Source organism: Thalassophryne amazonica, chromosome 6 (assembly GCF_902500255.1).
Source record: "Thalassophryne amazonica chromosome 6, fThaAma1.1, whole genome shotgun sequence".
Taxonomy (NCBI): Eukaryota; Metazoa; Chordata; class Actinopteri; order Batrachoidiformes; family Batrachoididae; genus Thalassophryne; species Thalassophryne amazonica.
The window spans coordinates 21,857,920-21,879,837 of record NC_047108.1 but is presented as its reverse complement, the minus strand read 5'-3'; the positions used below and the strand labels follow the sequence as shown (position 1 = coordinate 21,879,837).

At 44.0% G+C, this 21,918-nt stretch overlaps 1 protein-coding gene across 1 annotated transcript in view; it reads left to right on the top strand.

The window, feature by feature from the left end:
* Positions 1–7,189: 7,189 nt before the first annotated feature.
* The window catches only part of LOC117511954 (ER membrane protein complex subunit 3-like), a 54,949-nt gene continuing 40,220 nt past the window's right edge, over positions 7,190–21,918 (top strand). The window contains exons 1-2 of the mRNA XM_034171889.1: positions 7,190–7,407; positions 10,632–10,689. Coding sequence (XP_034027780.1) covers positions 7,253–7,407; positions 10,632–10,689 — 213 coding nt within the window. The 5' untranslated portion in view covers positions 7,190–7,252. The remainder of the gene's footprint in view (positions 7,408–10,631; positions 10,690–21,918) is intronic.

Genomic DNA, 21,918 nt, shown 5'->3' with positions numbered 1-21,918 from the left:
TCTACCTTGAACATAAACACCTGGTCGTCTTGAAATTACCTGCTGAAACACCTGATCATTAATGAAATCACCTGCTGAGGTGACTGGTAGCAAGGAAAACCTGCAGTGCTTTGGCCCTTCATGGCACATGATTTCCCACCCCTGTCATAGACGAATGCGGAGAGGAAATATAGTAACCAAAAACAGAAAGACAAAATGACAGTGAACCAATGATAAAGATTTAAAATCATTATATGGTGTCTTTTATTGTTTACAGGGCGGTGTCAGAACCTCAGGAATATTGACCTCGTAATCAGGTGGTTGATACGGCTGGGCATCAGCATATGGCGATTGGCGGACATTATATTCTGGTTCCTGCTCAAAATCATCGGTTGACAATGATTGGAAATGGGTAGTTTCTCGATGGAGGTCTCGCTGTATGACATTACATTGGACAAAGGCGTTGGAGACTAATTTTACAATCATGGAACGGAGGCAAGGCACTATGCAGCAAAATAAGAGTGCAAAAACTGCAACAATGATCAATAGAGGGGTCAACGCTCGTAGTAGAAGTTACCACCAACTTCCTGATGTAAACCATGACCAGAAGCTCCAGCTAGGTGATGAAATTGTGCTTGGACAGAGTCACAGACCTCTGTCATCTCTTGTAGGGCTCGGGTGATGGCACCTCCATCAGCTGTGTTGTCCGGGATAAAGGTGCAGCACGCTGTGCCCACCAAAGCACACACTCCACCGGAGGGTGCGGTCAGCTGATCAAGAACCATATGGTTTTGTAGTACCATCAGTCGCAGGGCCCTAATTTCCTCGGCGGTTGCGTTGGCCATCTCAAGTCTGGAGTTCATGAATTGCAAAAACTTCCAGCAGGTGAACTCAACTTCTAGAGCTACGAGGTTGAGCCCAACATGTGGAAGCATGCCAAATAGTGACCTCCATCCCTGATTTAATATTCTTTTATCACTAGGAATATGGCTGGTATCAGACAGTTCTCGTTTAACGCGAACATTATGTGGTTCACGGAACTTGACAGTGGCTTTGGACCATTGGTCTTTAGGAATATGTAGTACTGGTTCATGTAAATGAATCATTCCACATCTTCCACCCCAATTGAGAGGAAGGTGAGCGTAAAGGTTGGTCCCGCATAGCCAATAGTAATCAGTGAGGACTCTAGTGCCCTTCTGGGTTGGCGCTATGGCTGCACAGTAACAGAGCTTTTAACATAAGGGGCCTGGGTGGTGTTACACCAGAAACAGTCTGCGTCCCTGACGAGGTGAGCCTTGTTCCATTGGGTCTTATCCTGTTTACAGGTTTTATTTCTGTTGCATTCGTTTTTTGCTGTTTGATTTATATAGTCGCAGAAGGTGTAGGTTAAATCTGCTTAGTGAGGTGGAAGTAGGTTTGAGCCATTCCCAGTTACGCAATAATCAAACCTATGATAAGGCATTAAATCAGTTATCAGTAGGGGGTACTGCACCTGGGGCCATGATAACATAGGAGGTAAACCGGAACCGGTACAGTTCTTTCCCTCCAAGGGAGACGCAGTGGTTTTGTTCAGAGGTACAGAATAATTTCGTGGGTAGGTTGACAGGCCCATCAAACAATCAGTATTAACTCGAGACGTTGGAGTAGCATGTAGACCATTATGTGTGGTGGAAACACGCATATGTGTACAGACATAACAGTTGGTATGGTTCACTAGATGTGAAGTGTAAATCAGGTAGCGCCACCACATGTTGGTATGGTAAGGGTGTTGTGGTTTGTCAGGGTGGTTGATGTATCGTTTTTCTCTTCGGGTGACAGGTTGAACAGGGGTTGATTCATCAAGATCAGTTTCAGATGGGGGAGGTCGTTGCCACATCTGCCACAGTAGGTGTCCCACAGACAAAAACATGCTAAGATCACAACACACCAGACTGTCTGCCAGAGTCGCCCACAACCACGGCGCCTGGCACGTGGGTTAAGCGTATTCTGCGGATCAGCCATTGGTGCTAGGCCACAGCGTCACCTATAAGCCACTCTAAGTAAGGATCTCCCTGCTTCACTGACGTTGAGACGAGACACCACTATACGGTGAATCCCCTTTGTAGGCAGACTTCCCCTTTACTTGTTTCTGGTTATAGGCACACGCTGCAGCTTACAGTGACTTAGATGTATCCATGACGGTCTTTCAGTGATCAGTGATCTTCACGGCTGTTGGTGTGGTCAGCAACACTTGGAACGGGCCTTCCCACCGTGGGTTGGACCAGTTTTTCCTTCTTATGACCTTGATAAACACGTAGTCTCCTGGCTTCACTGTTTTGGCATCCTGTGGAGACAGAGAATCAGTCGGCAGTAACTGTGCTTTTAACACATCTTTTTCCTGAAGTATCTTTTTCATAAAATCTGCTAAGGTCAGTTCGTCATCTGCCTTTTGTAAATCTGATCCAAACAGTGGGAGGCGATAAGGTCTACCATGCAAAATCTCAAAAGGTGACAGCCCTTGTGGTGTGGGTGTGATGTGCATATATAATTTTACCAGGTCCAGGCATTCAGGCCAGGGTCATCTTGTTTCGGCCATGGTTTTCCTGACCCTGAACTTGATAGTCCCATTAGTTCGTTCCACGAGTCCTGCACTTTGTGGGTGATATGCACAATGATGTTTTAACTGAATGCCCAATGTTTGTGTCAGTTGTTGTATCATGGTGTTGACAAAGTGTGCTCCATTGTCGCTGTAAATTTTTTCAGGTATTCCTGCAGGAATAATCACTTTAGTGCCTTTGCAACTGTCAGGGCATCTACATGTTTTGCAGGAACAATTTCAACCCATTTGGAGAATGCATCAATCAAAACCAGGCAGTATTTGTATGGACCACTCTGATTCAGCTCAATGAAGTCCATGTGTACTACCTGGAATGGGTATTGAGGCGTAGGAAAACGGCCCCGTTTTGGTCTCAGGTTGCCTTGTGGGTTGTTTTTTATGCAGATCAAACATTTCTTGCAGTATGTTTGTGCATAAATACTGAATCCAAAAGTTGAAAAAACACGATTTACTTGTGATACCATCCCTCCTGTTGACACATGGCACTGTCCATGCGTAACCATAGCAGCGGTATCAAACAAGGATTTTGGCAGGATAGGTTTGTCCTGGTAAGTGTACAAATCATCACGAAGGAGAGCACCTTTTGTCAACCGTGAATGTTTTTCATTGTGTGAGGCGTCATGTTGACGTGATTTGAGTACATCAAGGTCAATGAAAGGAGCTGTTTTGGCGACAGAATCAGCTAAATGGTTGCCATTAGAAACACATGGCGTTCCCGCTGTTTAGTGAAAAAAAATTATAGAGAATGCATACTGGGTGTCGGTATAAATGGACACCTGGATGCCAGGTACAGTAGACAAATTAAAATAAAATGCTAATGTATAAAGAAATAAACTACAAAAAATGTCTGGGGCATTAGATGCAGTTTATTTTTGTCAGTATGCCACAAAACACTGCTGATTTTTATTTGAACCAATAATAATTCATCTATCTGCATTGAAAATGCACATGAAACATTTCACATCCGGGCACATTGTCAGTTTTTTTTTACCTGGTTAGGAGGTGTCCTGCCGCTCTCCATGAAGGGACATTCACGTTTAGTAGGCAGCACTGGGACTGCACTCTCTCGTTCTCATACAGGGCTCTGTGGGTTCACCCTGGATTGGACTTGATGGGTAAAGCTTTCAGTCCCAGCAGTGGTGGGCAAAGCTAACCGAAAAGTTAGCTTCGATAATCGCAAGTCCGCTAACTAAAAAGTTAACTTTTATAAAACTAAACCAATAAACCCTTAAAAATTTAACGGAAGTTACCGCTAACCACTAGCTTTTAGTATTGGTTCGGCATACTGTCAGCTACTGATAAGCTAGTTTTGAGTTTAAGCACTGCAGGGGCTTCTGAGTTTTATTGTCATCTTGATAGGAACAGACTTGGCATCTTTTGCGTTTCTTTGCACCTGTATCCAAAGGATCCATTGTGGGTTGGTCAGATGCCTTTCCCTGGACTTTTGCGATGAAAGCTGCAGCTGCTGGGGACCGAGCTGGCCTAGGCCAGTTCTGGATCTTGGGAGTGACTAGTGCTTTGCCTATTTCTTTTGAGGAATACAGAGGTCTTCCTTGCATCTTCACAATCTCACAAGGAAGTTCTGGCTTATTTTTTCTGACTGTTCCCAACATAGTCAGCTTTCTGTTCTGAAGTTCATCTCCAAGACAGTAGGAGGTAAAGAAGTTGTCACATGTTATGTTATGACCTTGTAGCCCTTCAGTCATCTCTAATACCACACGCATTCCCTGATTTTTCTCAGGTGCTCCTCCAGGTGGCTTTCCAGTATATATTTGCAGGTTCCATCATAACTGGATTTTGCATCACAGGCTGCCCATATTTTGATGCCATATTTTGCAGGCTTCTTTGGCATATACTATCGGAAAGGACAGCATCCTCTGATCGGAACGAGGTGCTCATCGACAGTGACATTGGGGCCAGGATGATACAATAAAGGCAAGATTTTGACCCATTTATCCCAGACATCTCTGATCAGTGCAAGCTTGTCTCTCTCTCTCGTTGACCAGCTCTGGTGTCACGGTTGTCAAATCGGATCACACAAGAGATCATGTGAAATGTCTCCAAAGATATTGTTGCTCGGAAGATGGATCTTCCATTCTCTTCATTCCATAACCTTGCAGTTGCTTCACCTTTTGACCTGTATACTCCAGCTAACAGCAGAATTCCAATGTAAGCATGCAAGTCAGTTGGATCCAATGGCTTCCATTTCTCTTGAAAAACATGCCTCCCCTCCAAGTTCATCATGTCAAGGATTATCTTCTCTATGGGTGGGGATATGAAGAGCTGAAATGCTGATTCAATATCATCAATTCTTGCTCCAGCAAATCTTGTCGGACCAGGAGTCATTTTGATGACATTAGAAGATGACAATGTGCCTCGACTTTGGTGTGGTGATGTTGACCATTTTATTTTACCGTCTTTAGATGTCCATGTCCCCTGTGTGAATGACGATTGTTGCATTTCTTGGTTTTCATCTGATGAAGGGACACCGGCAAACTCATTCTCTGAATCCTCCTCATCATGGGAAAATTGACAACCTGGATTCAACCTCCAGCTGAAATGCATCTGCTGAATCGCAGAGAAAGAGGGATTTTAAAAAAAATCACACAGGGACCCAGTCCATCAACCTTAAAAAAAAAATCTCAAAAATGGTTAAATTTGGGGGGACAGAAAGCCACATCCCATCACCATTTCAGCAAAATGTCAAGACATTACTTAAGGAGAGCCCTGGACTATTGATGTTTAAAAATGCAAAAGTACTTTTTATCTGATTAACTTGAATAATCGCCAGAATAATCAGAATACTCGATTACTAAAATAATCGATAGCCGCAGCCCTAGTTGTGACCATGAGTGAAAAGTGCTTTGCGTTTGATCTCTTGTGCCACTGTCAGTGTTGTAGTATGTTAAAAGGAAATTACACTTTTTGCATCAGCAGCAGGTGGCAGCTGCCCCGCCCACTTCTGGTGGGGGAGGGCTGAGCTCCTCACAGTGGCCTGACCGTTGCGAAACAGATGACAGGAACTAATGTTTGATTTTGGGGTTTACAGATGTTTTTGACCATTAAACTTTACTCACTATGCCAGCAAAAAATAAAATGTTATTGGACTTAAAGTTAGCGGAACTAAATTTAGCAGAAGCTAATTGGTCCGCTGATGGTTTTCAAAGTTAGCTGAAAAGCTAATCCCCCAATGAAAAAGTTAGGTTCGCTAATTAGCAGTTAGCTGATTAGCGTAACTGTGCCCACCACTGAGTCCCAGTCAGCCTCTGCTCAGACCACACCCCTGTCAGCTGCATTTTTCTGTACGTTCTGGTTTTGTGCCATATTTTCTCAGATGTTAGTTGTTAAGGCAGTCTTCTTTACGTTGATGTGTAGCACATCCTTGGACCACATTCTCTGCCCCCATTTCTGTGCTGACCTGCAGACAGTTGCCCGTACAGGACATCCTTTGGCAGGCCTCCATCTGTCATATGGACCATATGACCTGCCCAACACAGTTGTGTACCCAGGACGATGGAAGGTGCTGGGTTCATGTTGGTCCTGAAGGCCACCATGACTTCCAGGGCCACAAATAGACAGACACATTCACAAAATCACTTAATTCAGAGTCACTAGTTCATCTAACCTGCATGTCTTTGGATGTGGGAGGAAGCTGTAGCCCACGGAGGGAACCCATGGAAACACGGGGAGACCATGCAAACTTCACACAGAAAGGACCAGCCTGGAAGCGATCCCATGACTAAGCCACTGTACTGCTGTTTTTATTTCAGTTTTAGGTATAGAATTTGATTCTGGACTTACTTTTTAACACCAAGCAGAGGACCTGGAGCCCTGATATGTAAGTAAAGTTATCAGAAAAATACTTTGACTTGGCAGTAGCCAGCTTTTAAACCCAGAACATAGAGGAAATCCACTGATCACCCCATACATCGAGAATTGGTCACAGGTTTTCCAAGCCAGTTGTAAGTGCACATCCACTTCAAATCAGTCACCGCTGTTGGGGTGTCACACAGCTCTCCGTGCCATGGAAGGCCCTTACAAGGCTTAAAAATGGTGAATGGACTGCATTAATATTATGCTTTTCCATCTGAATCAGAAGCTCAAAGCACTTTACACTAATGCCTCACATTCACCCATTTGTACACACACACACTCCATTGCCCCGCAAGGCGCTCATGACACACTGGGACCAACTTGGGCATTAAGAGCCTCGCGCAAGGAGCCTTAGTGATTTTTTTTTTTTTTTTTTTTTCCTGTCTGGCTGGGGTTTGAACTGATGATCCTCTGATCTCAAACCCAAATGCTTAATCACCTTATTCTTCATAGGATTCAGAACCAGCTGCATGCTGTCCAGTGGCTGGAACAGTCTGGCTTCACGCCCACATTCTACTGCTGTGCGCACTCATATAACGCACCCCTAAATAACAGCAGTGCTTCTTCACAGACTGTTGACTTTTGCAAAGCATTTGGAGCCTGAACACACTGTCCTTGTTTGTCAGCACATTGTCATCAGCATCCTTTATCACTAACCTGCTGTACATCCTTTCCAGCTCCACCCTCTGTCTGGACAATCTGCCAAAGTCCTTTTTTTTTAACTCAGGAACTTGGTCAAGATAAAATGTGAATTCTCATTTCAGAGCGGCCTCTGCTGTGGTCAGTGCCTGTAAAGACAGAGCGATGGCCAGCCCAGAGCTCCTGTTGGACTCCAGTATCCGGATGTGGGTGGTGCTGCCCATTGTCTTTGTCACCTTCTTTGTTGGGATCATCCGTCACTATGTCAGCCAACTGGTCCACAGTGACAAAAAGGTTGATCTACAGCAGTTGTCAGACAGGTGAGACACACTTTCTCATGGATGGGATGGGGTAATGGGTCAAAGAAGAAAAGTTTTTATTGGGCTTAGGTCCTTACTGAAACATGATCAGTGGTTCATTCCTGATCATTTTTCCACAAACTGTAGATTGTAGCCAAATGTCAGCAAATGCTGTCAAGGTAGAAGCAGTGATGCTGTGACTTTCACAATAGAAGTTTTTGCAGTCACACTTGCTTTTACCATTGAACCGTGTCACTGGGAGGGACACTGTCTAATCAGTCATAAAGAAAGTGGTGTGCGCGCATTGCTGCCATTACTTAGTGTTGAACAGTGAATGTAAACTCAACACACATGTATGGTGATGTGGACCACATCACCTTAAAAATCACTAAATTCTCAACTGTCTGTACATCAGATTTCCTTCTAGTACTTATCATTGTAAAACTAAAGCTATTTTTTACTATTGTTAATTTTACTGAAGAGGCTCAAAACTTCTAATGTCCACACCAAATGACAGCCTTAGGACCTCTGCACAGTCCCCAAAAATATAAGTGTAATAAACACCCAAACCTAGGTTAGGCTGTTAACTTAGATGGCTCAGCACCCCTTTGTCCATTTATGGGTTTGTCGTAACGTAGCCAAAGTCAGTGCTGCCACTGCTGCCAACATGGCAGCACAGTGTCTTAGAAAGCACGGTGGATTAGTGGTTAGTGCTGTTGTCTCACAGCAAGAAGGTCATGGGCTCGATTCCCACCTGTGGCCTTTCTGTGTTTGAATGTTCTCCCGTGTTTTTGTGGGTTTCCTCCGGGTACTCCGGTTTCCTCCCACATTTAAAGACAGGCAAGTTAGGTTATTTGGAAACTTTAGAATTGTCCAGATCTCCCCTGCAAAAGAGATCTCAAGTAGGGCAGTCACAATTATTACAATATTCGCCAATTGCGATTATTTTTCATATTCGCGAATATTTTCCATAATCGCGATTACCGTGAATTACTTATTTTATCCACAAAGTTGCATAAAACGACTCCGAATCTGACGTCATCGTGCAGCAGCAGCCACACGCAGCCTCGCTGCCTGACTCACTCTGTTTCCTCTCGTCTTGGTCGGATGGTTAGCGAGGCTTGGATAATAACACGGAGCGTGAGGAGGTTCTGGTTCCAAAGCCACGTAGCACGGCACCGCTGTGGATGCATTTCGGTTTTAAGTAGGGCTGCCAGGACTAGTCGACTATTCACAACTACGTTGACGATTGAAATCATTAACAACTAATTTAGTAGTTGACGAGCCATTTATTTTATTTAAGTCCTCCTCTCAATTCATAGTTTTAGGCAGCCGTCCTGCCGTCATTTGGAGGTTCAAATTTTAAATAAGACGGCCGATTAAAACAGTGGCCGTCTTATTCAAAGTCCTTTAAAATGGGTAGTTTACTGAAGGAACTGTGTGTATGTGCCTGCGTGCGCGGAGTCAACTCGCTACGGACTGTGAGGGAGGGAGTGAGATTCCTGAACGGAGGCACGAGACGTTACGTTCTGCTGTGAACCATTTAAGACAGTTAAGACACTTAAGACAGCGAGTGCGGAGCAGAGAGAGAGGATTTTAACCCGAGTGAACATGTAAAAAAAAACAAACAAACCTTGGGGCTGCCTTTACTCTCTGTACTTTGTCTACACGTGTGGTTGTGATGGCACCGACCTGTTCACACCATGTGCGCGTCGTATACTGAATTTATGAGATCACCAGATGAAATAAACAGTCAAATATCCTAAAACATCCTTAAAAATGAGAATATATAAATGAACTGAGCAAAAATTACACATACGGGTTTAAAAGAAAAAACCCTGCTGTGAGAAGCTGTGCAGAGGCACAGATCACAAAAAGCTGAACTTTAACAGCTGTTTATTTTCCAAAGGTATGTATTTGTTCAATCTTGAGCTTAATGTAGTGTTCAAGCACAAAACGTGACTGATGAGGGAAAAAAGGATGACTTCATCACACTAAAATGAACTGGAGTCAAAATAAAAATACAAGCTGTTGATTTCTGTTGTTTTTCAAAGTTATTAAGCTGCAGCTATATGTTTTAATTATTTCAAAGTGAGTTGCCTCTTATTGTATTCTGATTTATTTATACAAAAAAACATGGGTAGTGTAATCAGCCTGCATTGTTCTGTTAAGTTTATATCAGTTTTCCTGAACATGTCCAGGTGTTTTTCCTTCTTTATAAGAGTTTGGTGTTTGCTCCACAAATTTTTAAAACACAATAAAATGTTCACACTGTTCTTTATAGCAGTTCTGTAATTTCAGAAATTCAACAGAAATAACCACAAATCATAAAAAGTTGGGACTGTATGTAAAATGAAGATAAAAATAAAAATGTTGCACTATTCCCAGTTTCTCCACTCACAAAAGCCAAACGTTCTTCCAGAGTTGTGTAATCATACTATGATAGTAGAATATAAAGAAGGGAAAAAAAGAAAAAATAGACAATATAACCGTCAATCGCAATTATTTGCCTGACAATTAATCGTCTCCAGAAATTCCTAATCGTGACAACCCTAATCTCAAGATCAATGGGACTAATCTGGTTAAATACAGGTTCATTTGAAATGGCAACACCCAAATACAGGCTTCATATCAGCTGTTCTGGGTCTGGTCAGAAAATCGACAAGTGATGTCACGTGGGCTTTGTCCAGAACAGATACAGTCTATGGTTTTAACATGGACTTGATTTTGGGCTCAATTTTGGAGCCAGGATCTGTAGCTTCTTCTTCTTTGGGGTGGGCTTCATCTGAGTCCATCCTGTAAAAACCTAAATAACTCTCTCACTCACTCATCTTCAACCGCTTATCTGAAACCGGGTCACGGGGGCAACAGCTCCAGCAGGGGACCCCAAACTTCCCTTTCTCAGGCCACATTAATCACCTCTGACTGGGGGATCCCGAGGCGTTTCCAGGCCAGTGTGGAGATATAATCTCTCCACCTAGTCCTGGGTCTTCCCCGGGTCTCCTCCCAGCTGGCCGTGCCTACATAAACAAGTATGGGTTCCTGCTGTCAACGAGCTAAAGCGATAGGAGGCGGGTTCTTTGCATATGGATAGTTTGTGTCAGTAACTGGTGTTAACATGATCACTGATCTGTCAGACGTGTAGAATGTCCATCAGCAAACTGATAAAGGTTCATTTTGCCCTTATGTAATCGGCTGTATGCGCCCTGATTTCTCACTGACTGTCCATACTGTCTTGTGTTCAGCCAGGTGCTCATGCGAAGCCGTGTCCTTCGAGAGAACGGGAAGTATCTCCCCCGACAGGTAACACTCTCACCTTCACCTTCAGTGTGTCACATTGCTTTTGGATTGTGTTTGTGTGTTGTTGCTCTTCCAGTTGTCCTTTTATGTGGCCGTGCTGAATAGAGGTGTGGGTGGAAAAATCGATTTTTCATTGCATCACAAAGTGGACAATTCTGAAGTTGTTGACAAATGTCACAAATCGGTTTTCCAAAATTAATTGTGGGGGGTGGGACGTAGCTGCTGGCTGCAGCTAATTGGAATGTTTCATGTTCCTCATGTAAACCTGTTTCTCACTTTACTGAAATGGTGATGTAATTTTTATGTCAGCACATTTGCCATACGGCTTTGTTACAGCTTCTTCATAAATAAACATTTACATGACTGAACACTGGTTTGCTATCCGCTTTTATCTTCACCCTCCATCAGCACGTTAGCAGCTCGTCTGAAAACAGACTCATTATGTTTCATGAAGGCCACTGAAAGACTCCAAAGAGAATATGTGCTGAGTATCTCTGATGAAAAGCAAAAATGGTCTCCACTGCTTGTTTCATTTAGTGGAGCGCGCGTTTGAGCAGCTGAAACTGAAGTGTAATTTAAAGGAAAATATGCACCCACAGAATGAGCTGTCATGTGTCCTGATTTCTGGATGTCAGAATGTCAGCAAATCGACACAAAGTGTCACCATTATCACAGTGCACGTTCCTGTTGGAGTTTATCTGACACAAGTTGGACGAGTGCAGCACAGCCAGTGTACATGTGCATCACGACAAGGTGTACATAAAGGCAGGAGGAAGCTGCAGATGTGAGTCTGACCTCTTTTTGTTTGAGTGGTAACAATTCAAACAAGAGTCAGTCTACATGAGCCCACACTTACAGTGGTGGTTTTAGCAGGTGGGCTAAAGGGTCAACAGCCACCCTGGGTTTTAGAATTCATAATCATTGAAAAACGGCTGAACTGTTAAAGAATGGATTGAAAATAAGATGCATTGATAATCATTTTATAATCGAATTGCAGCCCTCTGAATTGTATTCAAATGGAGAGGTACCTAAAGATCGCCTCCTCTAGAGCTTAATGTTATGATGTAACCAAGTCGAAACCAAGGTCAGAACTCAAAAGCACTCAGCCGTGGGAAACGAGGAACCAGGGTTTGATGTGAGAACTGGTTATGGAATGTGCCATCTATAAAGTAGAGTTGTTTTTTTGCTGAGGCACAGGGACTAATGTTATGGAGCTAGTGAGTGCTGCACAGTAAGATGGGACAGTGTGGCCAAGGTGGGCTGAGACACTAAGGTAGATCTGCTACAGATATTGAGCCACTCCCACTGAGAGCACAGAGAGAGAGAGACCTCTCATCAAATTCAGGCTGCAGCATGGCATCCTAACACACGCTCACCAGCTGTGTGCTGACAGCCACAACTTCCAGACATGGCTACTGATGGACTGCCTTGAGCACCAAATTCAGATGTCACACTCTGGAGGTCGGAGGTCTGGAGGTCAATAAGCTAGTTCCCTTGAACAGTCCAGAAGTCGGCCACTTGCTAAGGTGTGTGAGCCGATGTGTGACTGGGTGAATCTGAGGACTCATTGTAGAGCATAAAGCAGTAGTTTCATAAAGCACTCTGATCTTGTTTTGTTGAATAAACTCACTTAGTTGGCTAATTTTTGTTGATGTTAGTAGTCGCATAAAGCACTTAATCAGCTAAAGTTTTGGGTTACCCGACTAAAGTTTTTAGCCTGGTAGAGAGGAGGCCAATTTTATTTTAGTTGACAAAATGGCTATCATTTACCACCACTTGATGGAATACTCAAGAGCACCACCACGTCACTTTTATTCCTCCAAAATGAGAGCTGCCTCCGCTTTTGGCCATGGTTGAAGTAGACGACAATTGTCATGATGTGTTTGTGACAGTTCTCACAGTAGCCACCGGGCATTGCTGTTATGCAGAGCAGCATTGTGTGCACAAGAAGTCTTGACAGAAGTGTAGAAGAAGAAACTGAAGAGTGAAACTGCTAGGCTAAGTGCTAAGCACATCATTCTGCAGTTTGTATGTGTCAGTAAATGTTAATAAAGCCAGTTAACGAAACAAAGCCTGGATAGTTCATGATAATGACCAACCCAGAAGTAAACAAAACTCGCACATCAGAGCCATCTCTTGGTAATGGCACGCACAAGGCCGTTATGCCCATGAAAACCATTGAACATAACAGACGGCCAATCTTCAAGTTTAGCAATCGATGTGACACGGTGATTAGATCAGGGATGAGAATTTTCCGTGGATCCGCATATGTCTGACTTTTTTGGGGGTTTCTGGGTCATTTCTGAGATCAGTGTGAATCTGTTGAGAAAACATTTGGAGGGATGGTGCAGCGGGGTCATCCGTGCGAGTTAAACTTTTCCTCATACAGTTGTATGCAAACATTTGGGCACCCCTGATAATCTTCATGATTTCATATAGCAGACGAACACAGATATTTGAGAAGTGAAATGAATTTTCTACTATTTACAGAAAGTGTGCAATAATTATTTAAACAAAATTAGGCAGGTGCATAAATTTGGGCACCCTTGTCATTTTATTGATTTGAATACATTTAGCACTAATTATTGGAACACAAAATTGGTTTGGTAAGCTTATTGACCCTTGACCTCCTTACACAGGTGAATCCAATCATGAGAAAGGGTATTTAAGGTGGCCATTTGCAAATGTTTCCTCTCTTTGCATCTCTTCTAATGAGTGGCAACATGGGAGCCTTGAAACAACTCTCAAATGATCTGAAAACAAAGATTGTTCAACATCATGGTTTAGGGGAAGGATACAAAAAGCTATCTCAGATTTCAGATGTTAGTTTCCACTGTGAGGAACATAGTGAGGAAATGGAAGACTGCAGGCACAGTACTAGTTAAGGCCCAAAGTGGCAGGCCAAGAAAAATCTCAGATAAGCTGAAGCGAAGGATGGTGAGAACAGTCACAGTCAACCCACAGACCTGCTCCAAAGACCTACAACATGATCTTGCTGCAGATAGTGTCTCTGTTCATCGTTCAACTATACAGAGCACTTTGCACTTTCCATGCTTTATGATGCTGTAATGCAGAGGAAGCCTTGTCTGTGTACATGCCACAAACAGATTCACTTGATGTATGCTAAAACACATTTGGACAAGCCAGCTTCATTTTGGACTAAGGTGCTGTGGTATGATGAAATACAATTGAGTTATTTGGACATAACAAGGGGCGGTATGCATGACTGAAAAAGAACACAGCATTCCAAGAAAAACACTTGCTACCTACAATAAAATTTGGAGGTGGCTCCATGATGCTGTGGTGCTGTGTGGCCAGTGCAGGTACTGGGAATCTTGTTAAAGTTGACGGTCACATGGATTCCAGTCAATATCAGCTACCCAGATATGTAAAGGCCTCCACTTCCTCCAGCTCGCTTCCATGCGGTGTGACTGGGTCCTCACTTTTTGTGTTGATCTTGAGGATCTTGGGCTTGCCCTTGTGAAGAGATAGCTCTGTTATCTTGTCCTGCATCTGTTGGTGGCTGTGGGAAAGCATGGCTAGGTCATCAGAGAAGTCCAGGTCTTCAAGCTGATCCCATAGTGTCCATTTATTCCATTTCTTCTTTGTGCCATTGACCTCTTCATGGTGTAATCGATCACGAGGAGGCAGAGAAAAGGCAACAGGAGGCAGTCTAGTCAGTCTCCCCAAAGCTGTCTGTGAGCTGCCCACCATGGACCAAGTCATTCCTTCATAGGAGTTTTTGATCAAGGTGACCAGTTTCGTTAGCACTGCATAATGGCGTAGGAGCTTCCAGACGGTTTTGCGGTCAATGCTGTCAAATGCCTTCTCATAGTCTATGAAGTTGATGTGCAGTGATGAATTCCACTCTAAAGACTGCTCAACGATGATGCGCAAGATGGCAATCTGGTCAATGCATAATCTGTTTTGGCGGAAGCCGGCCTGCTGGTCTTGGAGAAGAGGTCAACTGTACCTTTCATTCTCTCCAGCAGGATCCTGTTGAAGACCTTTCCTGGCACTGACAGCATTATTCCTCTGTAGTTTGCGCAGTTGCTGAGGTTTCCTTTCTTAGGTAGTTTGATGAGGTAGCCCTCCTTCCAGTCTGTTGGTTCTTCTTCTTACCAGATCTTCACGAAAAGTGGGTAAAGCATCTCAATGGTTGTTTCCAGGTCTACCTTGAATGCTTCTGCAGGGATGTTGTCTCGCCCTGCTGCCTTGCCATTCTTCAGTAGTTTGATGGCTTTCCCAACTTTTTTGAAACATGTTGCAGGCATTGATTTCAAAATGAGAAAATATTTGCACAAAAACAAAAAAGTTTATCAGTTTGAACATTAAATATCTTGTCTTTGTGGTGTATTCAATTAGGTTGAAGAGGATTTGCAAATCATTGTATTCTGTTTTTATTTAGATTTCACACAACGTCCCAACTTCATTGGAATTGGGGTTTTTTGTGTGTGTGTGTATATATATATATATATATACAAGGTCTGTCCAAAAAGTAACGGACCTTTTTATTTTTTTCAAAAACTATGTGGATTTGAATCACGTGTGATTGCATCAGCCAAGCTTGAACCTTCGTGCGCATGCGTGAGTTTTTTTCACACCTGTCGGTTGCGTCATTCGCCTGTGGGCAGACTTTGAGTGAGCACTGGTCCACCCCCTCGTCTGATTTTTATTGTCAGGGAAATGGCAGAGCGACTGCCGCTTTGCTCCATGAAATTTTTTTCAGACACTCTAAAGAGACAGCCAGTTGGAAACCATTCGAAAGATTCAGATGGATTTCGGTGAAGATTCTGTCGGCGTCACATGGATTAAGGAGTGTTAAAACCTCTTTAAAGATGGCCCACAGCGGCGGAGGGCGCGCGGCGCACCGAGCAGCCATCGACAGGCTGGAACACCACAGGACATGTTGTGGCATGTCCAGCTGTTACATAATTTCTCGGATACTCACTCGACTGAAAAGCCATCGAAAGCCGTCTGAATCTTCTGAATGGTTTCCAACACGGAGATGTTTTTTTTTGTTGCGGGCAATGAGTGGCTCTGTGCCGACATGCGAAATCCTCCGCACGTCTTTCATTACAAAATCTCCTGTAACAGTGGAATGTGCCGCAAAAGTGCTATGTTCAGCTCTCTTGCCATTTCTATGGTAGTGACACGATGTCCCGGATCAACGCAGCGTTCAGTTTAGAAATGATCTGGTCGTTCCAGCCTGTCGATGGCCGCTCGGTGCGCCGCGCGCGCCCCCCGCCGCTGTGGGCCGTCTTTAAAAAGGTTTTAACACTCCTTAATCCATGTGACGCCGACAGAATCTTCACCGAAATCCATCTGAATCTTTCGAATGGTTTCCAACTGGCTGTCTCTAACAGTTTCTGAAAAAAATTTCATGGAGCAAAGCGGCAGTTGCTCAGCCATTTCCATGACAATAAAAATCCGAAGAGGGGGGTGGACCAGTGCTCACTCAAAGCCTGCCCACAGGCGAATGACGCAACCGACAGGCGTGAAAAACTCACGTATGCGCATGAAGGTTCAAGCTTGGCTGATGCAAGCGCACGTGATTCAAATCCATATAGTTTTTGAAAAAAAATAAAAAGGTCCGTTACTTTTTGGACATACCCTGGCAGAAGTTTAGGGGTTTTTTTTGTTTTTGGTTTTTTTTTTTGGCCATTTTAAAGAGAATATGAATGACAACACAAAAATCTTTTTTTCACTCATGGTTAGTGGTTGGTTGATGCCATTTATTGGCAGACAACTGTTTACTCTTTTGAAATCATAATGACAACACAAACTACCCAAATGACCCTGATCAAAAGTTTACATACTCCTTTTCTTAACACTATGTATTGCCCCCTTTAACATCAGTGACAGCTTGGAGTCTTTTGTGGTAGTTGTGGACGAGGCTCTCTGATGGTAAAGCTGCCACTCAATATGTTTCGGACTTTCATCAATTACAAAGAAATACAAACAGTATGGCACTCTATGGCAAATCTGCATGGAGTAGATAGTTCTGCAAGTACAGTGATGCAAAATGCAAAGCTTGCACTGTGCACAATTGCTCCAATCACAGCCACATAAGCCCATAACTTCTCCTGGGTTGTCTGGGTGTCTTGGTGGCTTTCCTCACTCTTGTCCTTCTTGCACAGTCACTTGGTTTTTGAGAACTGTCTACTCCATTCAGATTTACCATAAAGTGCCATATTGTTTGTATTTCTTTGTAATTAATGTTAGTAAAGTCCAAGACATATTCAGTGGCAGCTTTACCATCAGAGAACCCCATCCACAGCCACCACAAAAGACTAGTTTGTGTTGTCATTATGATTTCAAAAGAGTAAACACAGTTGTTTGACAATAAATGGTTTCACCCAACCACTAACCATGAGTGAAAAAAGTTTTGTGTTATCATTCATATTCTCTGAAAAATGGCCAAAAAAAACTAAACTTCTGCCAGGCTATATATATATATATCTCCCGGGGTACCCGATCATACGCCTTCTCCAAGTACACAAAACTGACTAGCCTGGATGGGCATACTCCCAGGCACCCTCCAGGATCCCTGTGTGAGGGAAGAGCTGGTCGGTTGTTCCACGACCAGGACGGACCCCACATTGTTCCTCTTCAATCAGATGTTCAACTATCGACCGAACCCTCCTTTCCAGCACCCTGGAGTAGACTTTACCAGGAAGGCTGAGTAGTGTGATATCCCTGTAATTGGCACACAATCTCTGGACAGCTTGGATGGCTCTCCATTTCCCCTCCTGAGGTACCTCACAGTCCGCCAGAAGCACCTTGGTGCCAACCGAAGGTCCTTCTCCATGGTTACTCAGAACTCCTCCCACACCCACTGCTTTGCCTCCCCCACAGCAGAGGCTGCCACTCTTTGGGCTTGTCAGTACCTTGCAACTTCCTCTGGAGTCCTCCATGATAACATATCCCGGAACGACTCCTCCTTCATTCAGACGGCTTCCCCAACCACCGGTGTTCACCAGTGTTCAACGGTTGCAACCCCTTTAAGCACCTAAGACCTTCAGGCCACAGCTTCTCCCCCCCCCCCCCCCCCCAAGACGCAGGGAGGCGACCCTGTCATCTACCGGGGTAAACTCCAACATAGTGGCACTCAGCCGGGGACTTGTGAGTATCCCCATACCTACCTGGTGCCTCACACCCTGGCAACTCCAGAGAAGAATAAGGTCCAACTCCTATCAAGGAGAGTGGTTCCAGAGCCGAGGCTATGCGTGGAGGCGAGGTCCACCAGATCTAACTGGTATCGCTCCACCTCTTGCACAAGCTCCGGCTCCTTCCCGACAGCAAGGTGATGGTCCACACCCCCAGCCCCTGTTGCCCGGGTCTGGTCCTGCGAGGCCCTCAACTTTCACTGCCACCCATGGGACAGCACACCTGACACCAGCGGTTGCCCCTACGGGTGATTGAGTCCACAGAGTGGAGATGGAAGGTCGAGGTTGCCTTTTCAGGCTTTGCCCAACCAGGCTCTGTGGCAAGCCCAGCCACCAAGCGCCCATTGCCATGTCCTCTATTCAGGCCTGGCTCCAGATGGGGGCCTCGGGCTTCCCCTGGGCCCGGTGATATTTTCTCTGCCTCGTTTTGTCATGGTGTCTTACATTAACTCATTGAGTGTCATTGACGCTGAAACGCGTCTTTTCAGATAGTAACGCTCAGTGCCAAAGACGCGTTATCGCGCCAATTACGTTTTTTTTATGGGGGAGTCGGGTAATCAGCTGATCTAGATTGTGTAAAAAAATTAGAGTTGTAATCACAAGGGAACCCATTCTGTGGGTGGTCGCAGTGTGAGTGTGGACCGGAGCGTGGCTCACTCTCTACCGTTGTGCGGACGTTTTACGGTTGTACCGCTCCTAATCCGAATGGTTTCCACCTCGCTGTCGCCCAGTTTCGCGCTGCTGCAGTCGTTCCGTCTTTTTCCTTGGAATGAAAAAACGCAGAGCGTACAACACACACCTCACACAAAGGCTGCTTACAAGCAAATGACGCTAGGGCTGCAACAACGAATCGATAAAATCGATTTCAACAGGCGTTGGCAACACATTGCGTCATCAATGCGTTGTGTCGAGCGATTATGGCGCCAGTAGCGACCAGTGCACAGAGCAGATCAGACGCTGTTTCGTAGAACTACACAGTTAGAATATGGCAGATGCAAGTAGACGAAAGAAAGTTAAGACTTTAAAAGTGCGGGAGCACTTTACGTTAAACAACGCAAAGACGTTTGTTAACTGGAACATTTGCAAGTCGGACCTCGCATGGCACGGGAGGCTCAGGCTGTCTGCGCGTCTCCCAGAGCAGCAAGGTGAGGGGCAGAGAGGGAGAGAAAAAGAAAAAGAACAGTAACAGCACCGACAGTTTTTTATTAATGCTGTCAAAGTCCTACCATCGACATTAACGCCTGTCCGATTGTCCGGGACAAGTGTAAAATGTGATCGGACAGGTAATAGCTCTAAATCGTTGTCCGACCGGACAAGTGGCGTTTTTTTTTTTTTTTCTTGGTTTAAAACGTTCAAATCCTTCTCGCACCTCACGAGAAAGCGTCTTCAGTTTTTCCTGCCACACTCCACGCAGCGGACAGTTGGAAAACATGATAACACCAAGTTCTTCCCAGACAGTGGAACAACGACGCCGCGCCATCAGTGTTCTGACAGCGCCGTCACACTCTGCCGTGCTCTCAGGTAGTTTTTAAAAATTCAGCCAGACTGTTTGTGCAGAAGTGCCCCACCCGCAGACGCTGCAGCGGAAAAAAACTCCGTCAAAGTCTTCACATAAAACGAGCTCCTTCTAGATGTATAGCTCCAGAAATTCATTTATAGGCTTTATTTTACTGTTGAAAGTCTTCATGTTTCCAAAGTTTGCTCAAATACGGTGTGTGTGAGAGAAAGACAGAGAGGGAGAGGGAGAGAGAGAAAGAGAGGGAGAAAGAGAAAAAGAGAGAGAGGAGAGGGAGAGAGAGAAAGAGAGGGAGAGAGGGAAAAAGAGAGAGGGAGAAAGAGAAAAAAGAGAGAGGAGAGGGAGAGAGAGAGAGAGAAAAGAGAGAGAGGAGAGGGAGAGAAAGGGAGAGGGAGAGAGAGGAAAAAGAGAGAGAGGAGGGAGAGAGAGGAGAGGGAGAGGAGAGAGAGAGAGAGAGAGGAGAGGGAGAGAGAGGAGAGGGAGAGAGAGAAAAAGAGAGGGAGGAGAGGGAGAGAGAGGAAAAAGAGAGGGAGAGAGGGAGAAAGAGAAAAAGAGAGGGAGAGAGAGGGAGAAAGAGAAAAGAGAGGGAGAGAGGGAGAAAGAGAGAGAGGAGAGGGAGAGAGAGGGAGAAAGAGAAAAAGAGAGAGAGGAGAGGGAGAGAGGGAGAAAGAAAAAGAGAGGGAGGAGAGGGAGAAAGAGAAAAAGAGAGGGAGAGAGGGAGAAAGAGAAAAAGAGAGGGAGAGAGGGAGAAAGAGAAAAAGAGAGAGAGGAGAGGGAGAGAGGGAGAAAGAGAAAAAGAGAGAGGAGAGGGAGAGAGAGAAAGAGAGGGAGAGAGAGGGAGAGATATTTTTTTCCCTCTGCTTGGTCTAAAAAAGTAACTTACTGACTGCCACAATTTTTTTTTCTTGATTTCTTATAGTGTTTCTTAAAGCCAGAAAGTTGCCATTTGAAATTACTTTAGTTTTGTGTCATGCCTGTGATCTGCTTTTTTTCTACAAAATTAAACTGAATGAACATCCTCCGAGGCCAGTGATTCCATAATTATTGCCAGGGGTTGTAGTTTACAAGTTATACAGAGAATGTTGCACATATAATGAGTCAGGCTACAGTTTTTGATTTAGGTTTTATGGTTAACTGGTTATGCTAATTGCTCATTTGCAGCAATAAAATACCTCTTTTTTCAACATACGTATTTTATAACATTTATATGTTTCAATGTTGTTTTATGGCAACTCAGCACTTTCATAAAGCAATGCCATTTGAAATAATTATTTTTGTTCTTTATTATAAACTGTTTTATTCTTTATTATTTTATATTTCAACACCCAAGGGACATTTGACAATTTGTTGATTTTCAAGTATTTTAAGTTTTCAAATAATGTTCTGTTGTTAAATAAAGTGATGAAGGGGGTGGTGGCCAAGTGGTTAATGCGCTTGGTTTCAGTGCAGAAGGTTCCGGCTTCAAATCCCACCCCCACCACATTTCTCCATGTAATGTGGAGTTGCGTCAGGAAGGGCATCCGGCGTAAAACCTGTGCCAATTCAACATGCAGATCCACCTTGGATTTGCTGTGGTGACCCCGAGTGCAAACAAGGGAGCAGCCGAAGAGACTTACTGTTAAATAAAGTGATGGAAGGAGAGAAAAATTGTTTCCCTGGCACATTTTTTTTAAAATTCCCCGCTAATCCGATTAATCATATCGAAACCCCATCAAATTAATCGATTACCCAAATAATCGTTTGTTGCAGCCCTAAATGACGCAATCGACAGGCTCATGCAAGCACACGTGATTCAAATCCATCAGGTTTTTGAAAAAAAATAAAAAGGTCCGATACGCGCGAGCCAGAGGGAAAAGACGCGCCGCCGAGAGACGAGACAAACGGAGTCCGCCCTGGCGTTTTTTTTTTTTTTTTTTTGGTGCATTATACAATAGGATCACATTTCATAAAGTTTAAGATGTCACTGATGCAAAAACAATTATAATCAGACATTTTCTGCTTGAAATGTTGCTCGTCTCAAAAAGCCAATTTTCTCAGTTTTTTGTCAGAAATCAGCATTTTTAGTGATACCCACCCATGTTCTGCAGACAATTACTAAAGAATGGAAAGAGGTACAAACAAACATTTTTTTTCTGATGATAAAGGAAAGTCTGAAGTTTCTTTTGGTATGTTTGTTGTTGACATGGACATAGAACTCAATTTTCTATGGGTCTTGAAAAAACACTCAAATGCTGAAAAATCCTGGCACTGGGATGTGCTGAACTTTGAAAATGGCTGGCACTCAATGAGTTAATGAGACCCAAACTATGGACCTCACTAAGGTTGCCATTTTGACTGTTTTTATTCTGGAACGGTTCCACTGTAATATATGTAAAATGCCTTAGATTAGGTTTGGGTTTCTGAAGTGCCACACGGGCTGAATTAGCAGACACTGAATATTTTACATTGCAGGAACAGCCAGTAGGGCACCCTCAATTTTAGTGTTATCCAGTGTAGTAACAGGAGCTAAATTTGCAAAACACATCCCTTTATGCTTTTTATATGTAC